At 43.0% G+C, this 11,633-nt stretch overlaps 1 protein-coding gene across 1 annotated transcript in view; it reads right to left on the bottom strand.

Annotated features, from left to right (window-relative positions):
- Positions 1-6,314: 6,314 nt before the first annotated feature.
- CACNG5 (calcium voltage-gated channel auxiliary subunit gamma 5) overlaps positions 6,315-11,633 on the bottom strand; it is a 31,557-nt gene continuing 26,238 nt past the window's right edge. Inside the window, exons 5-6 of the mRNA XM_033962413.1 lie at positions 10,238-10,383; positions 6,315-6,744 (exon numbers count right to left, since the gene is read on the bottom strand). Of these exons, the coding sequence (XP_033818304.1) occupies positions 6,487-6,744; positions 10,238-10,383 (404 nt within the window). The 3' untranslated portion in view covers positions 6,315-6,486. The remainder of the gene's footprint in view (positions 6,745-10,237; positions 10,384-11,633) is intronic.

The following is an 11,633-nucleotide window of genomic DNA, read 5'->3' as shown; positions in this document are numbered from 1 at the left end:
GTCTAATAGATGCTGGCATTGTCATTTAGAAGCAGGAACTTTAGATCATTTATTGTTTCATTGCCCATATATTATGAATTTTTGGAAATCAATTTGGGACCAAATTAATAATTTATTAGAGAACCCAGCGGCATTATCTTATGATACTGTGATATTTGGTATGGAAATGAGAGCAAAAAGTCAGATTTCTGCTAAAACAGTAAATTATTACTAATAATGACTGGGGTTGCCATTCAGCAAATTACATATAATTGGAAGGATTGGAAGAGATTAAATTATAACTTTTGGTGGAATTCTTTATGCCATATCTATAAAATGGAAAGATTTATTGCTTTACAAAGGGGATACTTTAAGAAATTTCAGGATGTGTGGAAACCATTAACAAAATATTGTAAGGATTAAGTAAAATTATTTCCCTTTTAATTATCAGTTCAGGATATAGGGAGGGGGGTATTTTTCTTATTACATATATTATATAATAATGGAAGATATGGATGGGAGGGATGGGAAAGGGGAAGGGATAAAATTTATATAATGTACCAATGATTGTTTATAAGTGATATATTTATTGTTACTGTGAATGAATATATTTTACACTTAATGTAATTTTGAAAATGAATAAAGAATATTAAAAAAAAGAAAATAAATAAAGTAATAGGCTTTGAACTGTGACTTGAAAACTTTAAAGGATTTCTCCAACCTTAAATAGAACGGTAATGAGTTCCAGAGACTCGGGGGCCATCGCAGAAAAGCTCGAATCGCGATTAGCATCCAGAAACATTTGCCGCCTTTTTTTTTTTTTTTTTTTATAATTCTTTATTCATTTTCAAACTTACAATAAGTGTGACAATATGTCCAAACAAATTAACAATAAATATATCACTTAATAATCATCAATGGTACAAATAAGAACATAAGAACATAAGAAGTTGCTTCCGCTGAGGCAGACCAGAGGTCCATCTCGCCCAGCGGTCCGCTCCCGCGGCGGCCCATCAGGCCCTTTTGCCTGAGCAGTGGTCCCTGACTAGCTTTATAACCTATCTCTACTCCTATCCCTATAACCCATCTCTACACTTATCTATACCCCTCAATCCCTTTGTCCTCTAGGAACCTATCCAAGCCTTCCTTGAAGCCCTGTACAGTGCTCCTATCTACCACAGCCTCTGGAAGCACATTCCATGTATCCACCACCCTCTGGGTGAAAAAGAATTTCCTAGCGTTTGTTCTAAACCTGTCCCCTTTCAATTTCTCTGAGTGCCCCCTTGTACTTGTGGTCCCCTCTTATGCTCTTATCTCCCACCCACCCTTCCCACCCTTTCCTAGTTCTTAATAAAGCAACACAAAAAATATATAACCCTAAGGACAGTAGTATAGCCACTAAAGTCCAATATATAATTGGCTAACACGCTTAATCCCTCGGGGAGGATGTCTGAACCGGGAAAAATACGGAATCAATACAAATAATTATTTAAATAAAGGACATCAATATGAGCCCTTAGCATGCGGACGGGAGATTATGGTTCGGGCTGTATGTCATAGGTGACCAGCACTAGACCAAAGTCTAAATGAGAATAGCCTCATACATCATTTAGTCTTTTACAAAGTTATCAAACCGGTGACACCTCTCACACTCCCAATTTTAAATCCTGGTCGGACATACACATCGGGGGAGAAAGGGTGAAAAATGCACAATAAATAAATTCATTGCCAAGAAACCATCACCCTGGCAGAATGAAAATAAAGTGCAGAGTGCAAAGTGCTCACAACCAATTGATGCTAAAAAAATTTTTTATAATTAACTTAATAAAGACACCACTAAATGACACTGTTACTATAGGATCAAAAATCATGAGCTTTTCCTGCTGCATTCACACGTTTATGCCTCTGTCTGTGAACTGTTCTGCATATGTGTCAGTTGCCTTCTCCAGCGATTGATCCTAGCAAAAACGGTAGCAGAACAAGACTTGGGGGTAATCGTCAGTGGGGACATGAAGTCTGCCAATCAAGTGGAGCAGGCTTCGTCCAAGGCAAGACAAATCATGGGCTGCATACGAAGGGGTTTCGTCAGTCGTAAGGCGGAAGTCATTATGCCATTGTATAGATCCATGGTGAGGCCCCACCTAGAGTACTGTGTGCAATTCTGGAGGCCGCATTATCGCAAGGATGTGCTGAGACTGGAGTCGGTTCAGAGAATGGCCACCTGGATGGTCTCGGGACTCAAGGATCTCCCGTACGAAGAACGATTAGACAAATTACAGCTATACTCGCTCGAGGAGCGCAGAGAGAGGGGGGACATGATCGAGACGTTCAAGTATCTTACGGGCCGCATCGAGGCGGAGGAAGATATCTTCTTTTTCAAGGGTCCCACGACAACAAGAGGGCATCCGTGGAAAATCAGGGGCGGGAGACTACGAGGTGACACCAGGAAATTCTTTTTCACTGAAAGAGTGGTTGATCGCTGGAATAGTCTTCCACTACAGGTGATTGAGGCCAGCAGCGTGCCTGATTTTAAGGCCAAATGGGATCGGCACATGGGATCTATTCACAGGGCAAAGGTAGGGGAGGAACATTAGGGTGGGCAGACTGGATGGGCCGTGGCTCTTATCTGCCATCTATTTCTATGGACTTTCCATGGACCTCATTTGCACGTGATGTTTTTGGAGCATCACTTGTCGTTCAGAAATCGGAAAATTTACCGGCACTACAACGGCTCACAGGATTTTTAGCAGGGACTTTTGAGCATCTGAGCCTAATTGCTTTGAAAATGAGCCCCTTAGGGGCCTCACTAAAGGACCTTATTGTAGGGCGTTCGTAGACAAACGGTGATATTTAGCTGAAGTTTCATTTCACCCTTCTAACGTAACAAACGTTTATTCTACCGCTATGCAATTAATAGTTTTAACATTCATAATCCTAAAATCAGCAATGTCTGAAATAATCTACCAACAGAACAGACTTACACACACTGTTTAAAACCACTGTTTTATTACATTATTCAATTAAACCCACAGCATTTAGAGATTAAGGTGTTGATCACCTGTGAAGGCAATTTCTAACCACATAAATATATCAAAATGTATAAAGAGAAGTTGTTTTTTGTGAGGGTGACATCCAGCATCCACACAGAAAAGTATAACGTCTGTAACTGCCAGCTCCTTTTGGGTTTATTTCATTACATCAGCGAAGGAACAAGTATTTCGTTTCTGAGCAGGAATGTACCACGTGACCTAGTAATAATAATTTAAAAAGTTCAACAGTCTTTAGAAAATTATTTACAGTCCGGCCCTGGAAAGAAACATTGAAAATCAGTGCACTATAAAAGAAACCAAATTTACCCCCCTTTTACAAAACTGTAGCGTGGTTTTTAGCGGAAACAGCTCCAATGCTCATAGAATTCCTATGAGCGTCATAAAAATAGCTTTACTGGGTCAGACCAATGGTCCATCAAGCTCAGTAGCCCGCTCTCATGGTGACCAATCCAGGTCACTAGTACCTGACCAAAACCCAAAGAGTAGCAACATTCCATACAGAATCTCAAAGAATAGCAAGATTCCGAAATCCCAGAGAGTAACAAGATTCTAGAATCCCAAAGAGTAGCAACATTCCATACAGAATCTCAAAGAATAGCAAGATTCCAGAATCCCAGAGAGTAAGAAGATTCTAGAATCCCAAAGAGTAGCAACATTCCATACAGAATCTCAAAGAATAGCATGATTTTGGAACCCCAGAGAGTAAGAAGATTCTAGAACCCCCAAGGAGTAGCAACATTCCATGCTACCGATCCAGGACAAGCAGTGGCTTCCCCCATGTCTTTCTCAATAACAGACTACAGACTTTTCCTCCAGGAAATTGTCCAAACCTTTCTTAAAACCAGCTACGCTATCTACTCTTACCAGAACCTCTGGCAATGCGTTCCAGAGCTTAACCTCTGAGTGAAAAAAAAATTCCTCCTATTGGTTTTAAGAGTATTTCCCTGTAACTTCATTGAGTGTCCCCTAGTATTTGTACTTTTTGATGGAGTGAAAAATCGATCCACTTGTACCCGTTCTACTCCACTCCACTCCACTAAAAACTATGCTACAGTTTTTTTAAAAAGGGGAGGGGGGAGGGGGTTAATGCTTGTACATCATGACAGGCCTGTTTTCGCTGTAGCCTTGCATTTTGGTGCTAGCCTCCTGTCAGAGAACATCTACCCTCTTTGGGATGCTGTAAACCTGAAAGAAGATTTGTTGGATTCACTGTCCTATGATTTTTTTAAATTTATAATATCATTATTTCACATACAATGAAATAAACAGAAACAATAGTCCACATCAGAAGAAAGAAGCAGTTGAAAAAAAATTCTGAACATTAAACTCCCCCCACCCCTCATCATAGGTCATTTCAAATTTCTTTAGCCATTCATTTTACCCCTCAATAGAATTTTTTTAATCAGTAATCTTTCAAGCTGGGTAGGATCAAAGTAAATATACTTTACAGACTTCAAAGATATCACACATTTACAAGGAAACTGAAGGAAGAATACTCCTAATGCCATTACGCTCTCTTTCAAGCTTACAAATTCTTTCTGACGCAGTTGTATGGTTCTAGGCACATCTGGAAACATACAGACCGACTGACCACAAAACTGAACATCTTTTTCCTGTAAATATATTTTCAATATATTAATTTTCTCCTGTTTGGTCGGGAAAGTAACCGAAAGGATAGCTCTAGTAGTGATATACTCCAAGGAAACTAGTCAAGTTAATTGATTCCAAAATAGCAATCTCGTTAGTGCCTTCTACAACTGCCCCAGAATAAGGAACAAAAACATATCAACATTCAGAAATAAATAATTATCCACTATCAATATCGCCTTTAAATATCTACGCAACAATATCTCAGGAGACGGCACATAGGAGAATTCAAAATTATGTAATGTTCTAGAACGGGTATGATTTTCTAGGAACTCGAATTGTTTGTGGATCAACAAACTGTCTTTTACGAAAGCTGAAGAAGCTGACTGTAAATTTGACATAGACGAAGAAATTTGTGACAGTTTAGTGTCCATCTTAGCAATTTTAGAGTCTGTCATAAAACTTGTCAACTCTCTGCTGAGAGAAACTACATTCTTCAGTCCTAACTACCACTTACCTGATGTCTTTTAAGGTAATATCTTGAGGTTGAACAATTGTCCACTGCTGTTGGTTGAACAATGATCCACTGCTGTTGGATCATCACAAACAGCACGTGAATGCTCAAAAGATTATGCATGTAAATCTGTAGATATCCCACCCACAGGGGCAACACCATCTTGGGAAGATGCCCCAGTGGGACCAGCAGGAGTAAAGAGAGGGGAAGGAGTGGATCTACCTCCGTCACTTAAAGAAGCTCCAGAAACAGATAGAACACCTGGAGTTGAGGCAGTCAACTTCATCTGAACATAGGATCATAAGGCTTTGGAATGCTTGTATTTTTAATTTTCTCCTTGCGCTTAACCATGGTGGAATAGTCAAAGAGTACCTCAAGAAGAAGAAGAATCCAGGATCTTAAGTACTTGCAGCTCCTCTTGGGCTCCTAGCAATGACGTCTGACGTCAAACACCATCACCTACCAAAGTCATGATCTCACTCTCAGGGAGGGAGTCCAGAGCAGCAAGAAGCCTCCTTCACAGGCACTCCTGGTGCCTTCAGATTTTCAGGGTTTCCCAGTGGCGGCATTTGATGTCACACGCTGCCGCCCGCCAAAGTCCTGACCTCACTCTCAGGGAGGGGGTACAGAGCAGTAAGCGGCCTCCTTCCCACTGACCTATGATTTAATGGTTTATACTTTATGGTTTAGTTATATTCTGCCTTAGGCCAAGACAGAGTTCAAAATACAACCTATGTAATCAAATTTAATTTAAAAAAAACCAAAATAACTAAAAATAAAACAGGCAGAATTGCCTATTTACACCTTGGAGCTGATTAACTCAACGTTGTCATTTCGTACACTTAGCATATGTGTTAGGTTGCATCAATCAAATAGTCCCCGTAGGAACTTCTTCATAGCCTGAAATGACTCATCTTTGAACTGAACTAATCAATGTCAGTCAAGCAAGGCATCATGAGTTACAACATTCAACTACTCAGTGGAACTTTCTTATCTTCCAAACTGGTAGTCACATTTATAACTCTATACAGTCGTAGGTCAATTGATATTCTTAGTTTTAATTAGATACATATCAATGAAATAATTCTTCTAAAAGGAAAATATTTTAAATTGAAGATCATTTTGAAAAGTTTTCATTATCGTATCACAGATGGTATTTTAGGCTGGAAATCTGACATCCCACTCAGAAATCAACCTCAAAACCCAATTAAAGAATTCACCTTGTCCAGTAGTGAGCTTTCTGAGCTCTGCTTTTGAAACTAAGTACAAGCAGTAATTTAATAATTAACCTCTCAAAGAAATGGCCGAATATTGGAGTGTCTCGAAATGATGACCCAAGAAATCTCACATGCTGCCTCAACAAGGGGATGACGACATTTGATCGTAGTCTGGACATTTGAGCAGCGCAGGATAACTGGTATTCATCTGCAGGGATGCTTCGCTAGAGATATCGGATGGGCTGCGGCCTCGGATCCAGGCATCCGGATGCAGGAACTGACCCGAATAATCGGAACAGTTGCTGAGTCTGGGGCGATAGAAGCCCGGGTGGGGCCGATAGATTTCCTCTGCTGTATATCTTTTCATGAACAGGTAGACGGACATCACGCCAGCAGTCTGCAAGGGATCAAAGAAGGCAAGATGGGTCAGCATGGATAACCACAAAAGGGCCTTCAAGTTCCAAGCAATCAAAAAAGCAAATTTATTGAAGGACCAGACACGGTCTGCGTTTCGGCATGTCCACCCCCGTCAGAAGTCGTCCAATGCAATCCACACAAAGATTAGCCAGACAAATAACACCTAATATTGAGATGCTTAACGAGCAGAATCCTTGGCTAGAGAGAATACGAATGAACAGTGCCATCATATGCGTGCCTCTTGCCTTCCCTGTACCTTTTTGCTTTCCCGGCGCGAGGTTGCTGCCCTCGTCAACATTGTGCTCTCTCTGACGTCACTTCTGGGACCCGCACCTAGGATGTGACGTCAAGAGGGTGAGCCGACACCAATGTGGGCATGCCGATCACACCGGAGAAGTTAAAAAGGGAAGGGGGCACGTGCAACAGGGGGAACGAGGAAGGGCCGCCACTGCCCTGGGCGTCGCCCACTCTTACTATGCCACTGCCCGAGCCTAAGTATTTCCAAAGGGTGGGGTGGCTGTGTTTATTCAACTCAAGTCTCAAGCAGTTATATATGTAAAGAAGAATGCCAAGCTTTTACCCCTGATGCAGCCTGTGGGCGAAACATGGCCACATCGGGTTTGTCCCCAATAACTGACTGCATTTTAGTCTGTTGTTTTTCATTTTGGGTTATTTCTAATTGTGGTCTGCAGACCAAGGCCTCTTTGTTGGTTTGGACTGATAAATCCACAGCAATCATGAGTCTAAGGGGCTATGCAAGCATCTGTTTGTATGCCCTGATTCTAGTGGGGCTGGAAATGTAGCTAGTTTGAATGTAAAATAGTCCAGAAAGGTATGAGGTGGTGGTATTGAGTACGAGGGAGGTTGCTATTTTGCTGGGTGGAGGGAAAAGGTCATATTATGACGGGGGTTGGGGTTGGGGGGGAGTTTTGACCCTAATAAGATTGAAGGGTATGAGCAGGTATGCACACATGGGTTTGGAAAAGTTTAAAGAAGAATGGTGGGGCCTAGGAATATTGGCGAAGGGGCAGGTGATCACTGCTAGATCCAGGAAGAAAATTCTGTGACATTTTATTAGGGTTTTGGCCAGTTTTGGAACCAGCACAGAACAAAATAGCAGTGTTGTTCAACCACCGGTCCATGGACCAGTGCCGGTCCACAGAAATTTCCTAACGGGCCACAGGGCCAGCACGTGCATCAGGCCCAAAACAGTGTTCTTCAACCACCGATCCACGGTGAAATCGATGTGGCGTTATCTTCGAGCCAGCTCCCTCTTCCTAACTGATTCAGTGCACAAAGCCACGGGCAGCGGCTCCTACGGGCATCCTGCGCCTGAACCGGAAGCCTTCTCTCTGACGTTGCAACGTCAGAGGGAAGGCTTCCAGATGAGGCACAGGACGTGCAAGGTGCAATTAGTACTATTATGGGGGCGGGGTCTGGGGTGGAGATTGGGTAGAGATAGGCGGGGGTCTGGCCCACGACTTAGCCCAGTGTTCTTCAACCGCCGGTCCACAGACCAATGCTGGTCCACAAAATAATTCTTTTATTTCTGCTGGTCCATAGGTGTAAAAAGGTTGAAAAACACTGCAAAATAGGACATGGTACAGAGTTTTCTGTGTACTATTAAAAATGGAATTACACCCATTATCCTATAATGGGAATCCCGCAAAGAAGATTCTTTGAGTGCAAAATGTTAGCAGTGAGACCTGAAACTAGAGCTTCTGATGCTTGAGGCTTATAGGTTGGAAATTTAGGTATTCGGTTTTACCTCTAATTGTGTGCGCATGGAGTCTGAACTGGGGGGGACCGAGGGGCTGATTCTATGGTTCATAGACAACCCCATGAAAGACAAAGGCACGCGCCGACAACTGAGCGCAAGACGGAGGCGCATGCCAAAGAAAATTACAGTTTTTAGGGGCTCCAATGGGGGGTTTTGTTGGGGAGCCCCCCCCCCAGTTTACTTAATAGAGATCACGCCGGCGTTGTGGTGGATTTGGGGGGTTGTAACCCTCCACATTTTACTGTACACTTAACTTTTTCCCTAAAAACAGGGAAAAAGTGAAGTTTTCAGTAAGATGTGGGGGGTTACAACCCCCCAAACCCCCCCACAACACGGCACGATCTCTATTAAGTAAAGTGGGGGGGGGGGTCCCCCCAGGCCCCCCGTCGGAGCTCTAAAAACAGTAATTTTCTGCGGCGCGCACCTCCGCACTGTGCTCAATTGTCTGCGCGCGCCTTTGTCCCGGCGCACTTTTGACCTGACAACGATTCTATAAACATCGCCTGAATCAGCCAGCGCCTAAAAAGTAGACGTGTCAATTACACTTGGCTGCCGTTTACAGATTTGCAGCTAGCGGCGTGTGTGAAAACATAGGCAAGGCCCACATTTTTGGAGAATCATGCTTCGTGGCAGTGGCATAGTAAGGGTGAGCAGCGTCCAGAGGGGTGGCACCCCTCTCAAGCTCTCTTCTCCATCACCCCCCTCCCCTCCCCCGCATGGGCGTGCCTCCCTTCCCTTTCCCCGTACCTGTTTAACTTTTCCGGCACGAGCAGCACGCCGATGTCGGCGTCCGCTCGCCCTTGGACGTCACGACGTCCTAGGCTCGGATACTGGAAGTGACATCACAGAGAGTTCAGATGATGGCACTGGCGCCAACCTTGCACCGGGGGAAGTTAAAAAGGTACGGGGGAAGGCAAGGGTGCCACGCCCTTAGGAAGACCGCTCCCAGGGCAGGCCGCCCCTTCCGTCCCCCGGACTATGCCACTGCTCAGCGGTGCCCAAGTCATGCTCCATCAATAAAAATGCTCACTTAGGTGTTAAGCGCCGATAAGTACCGTGCAATAGGCACTTATTATAGAATTGGAAAGGCACCTATCATGCAATTCATTTTTTTCCCCTATTATTGAGCCTATTAAAGGTATTTTTCCAATTGAGTTAGGGGCCTGAGGCGTCTAACTTTAGACATCCTTTATAAAATCAGCCCCTGGGTGGTTTTTTTTTTTAAATTCAGTCACCAAACAAGTAGTACACTCCGTATTCGCGGTTTCAGCATTCACGATTTCGATAATTCACGGTTTTTAGCTTGCTGGCTCCTCCCCTCCCCCCCATTATGTCAGCTTGCATAGAGAAATCGCTGATTTCAAGTGCTTTCTTCACCGTGTTTTGCCTCTCCTTCAGGAACAGGCCGGGTCTCCCACCGTGTTATTCGCGGTTTCACCATATTCGCGATGGTTTTTAATAGAAAACAGCGAATAACACATGAAAAAGTTATTTGCGGTTTTTCTGTATTCGCGGTTCCGTTAATCCCTTGTCACAGCGAATACGGAGGGAGAAGTGTATAGTTTCTGTTAAAACAAGTCTCTCCCTCCCCCCCCTCCTCAGAACATGCAATCCCAGCAGTCTCCAGTACATCTCCCCCTACCCCCACCCCCCACCCTGGGACCCTGACTTCCCATCACCCTGCTCCAAATACCTCTGTTAAAAGGAAAGATATAGCAGCAAACGCAAAGGACCAGCCATATTTATAATTAAAGTAAGTCTCCGAATCCTTGGTCCTATTCAGGAGTTCATCATTGATGCTTGAGATGTACAACACCAGCCCCACAACCAGAGATAAACCTGGAGAAGACACAAAGAGGGGCATTTTTGATGTTTGATCAGCCACTTAAACTGGTTGAGAAGAGTTTAGGAGGCCTGGTAACTCACACTTAACCCAACCACAAGTCCAGACCAGTCTTGTTTTCATAAATACCGGGTTTTTTTCCAGGAAAGTAGTACTCCCCCGATATTCGCGGGGGTTCCGTTCCAGGAACCCCTGCGAATCTTGAAAAACCGCGAATACGGTTTTTCATGGGGGAGACTGGAGAGGCAGGAGAGAGCAGCCGGAGTGCCGGCGAGTGCAGGAAATCACTCGCTGTATGCTCCGACCGCCTCTTCCTGCACTAAGTCGGGCCTTACCAATCAGGAGCTGCGTGCCAATGCTTTGGAATCCGAACGCCCTGCACATTGTGTGTGTGTGTGTTTGTGCCTCAAAATCTGAATGCTGCTTTGGAATATTTGCTAATATTTTACCTTAAAATCCAGTGTATTTCCTGTTAAAATTTGAGTTTGTGGGACCCAGGAATGGATTAAACCAGTTTCTATTATTTTCTTTTCTTTTTTTTTTTTAGTTCAATAATTTTATTGAATATTATAAGTAATATACAGAAAGCAGTTCAAATACATAAAAATTGAATAAGAAATAGTGATGTAGAAACAAAAGAAACCATAATTGCAGTCATTTGCATTTAATAGATTAGTAAGAAGAATTCAGAGTATTTGAAACTGCTAAGAAAAGAAATAGAGAGGATAGAGAAGCAAAGAGGATGAAGTAAAAAGAAAAAAGAGAGATGAAGAAAGAGAGAGAGAAAGAGTCATTCTTAGATTCATATGTTCATTCTGCCTTGTAGTTTCTATTATTTTCAATAGGAAAACTTGTCTTGGAGCTCAAACGCTTTGGAACTCGAATGGGGTTCTGGAACGGATTAAGTTCGGATTCCAAGGCATCACTGTATATATAGAGCCCTCAAAAGCGGCACGCCATCGCACACAAAATGCCAAACCTACCGAGCTAAAAGCCGCGCTACGCTTCTTCATCGGCTCCTATATTTTTAAATAGAACTTATTATTAACACAACTTCTTTAGGTTATTAGATACTAGTCTTATAGCCCGTTACATTAACGGGTGCTAGAATATATGTCTGTGTGTCTGTCTTTCTTTCTTTCTCTCTCTCCTTAGTCGCTTTCTATATTTCTTTCTTTCTTTTTCCTTGACTGTCCACCACCACCCCTTGCTTGCTCCACCTGTCCATTCTCCCTTCCTTTTACCT

The sequence above is a fragment of the Geotrypetes seraphini genome, chromosome 10, assembly GCF_902459505.1.
Source record: "Geotrypetes seraphini chromosome 10, aGeoSer1.1, whole genome shotgun sequence".
Lineage (NCBI taxonomy): Eukaryota > Metazoa > Chordata > Amphibia > Gymnophiona > Dermophiidae > Geotrypetes > Geotrypetes seraphini.
The sequence above is the reverse complement of the archived record's forward strand: the minus strand, read 5'-3'. Positions and strand labels throughout refer to the sequence as shown.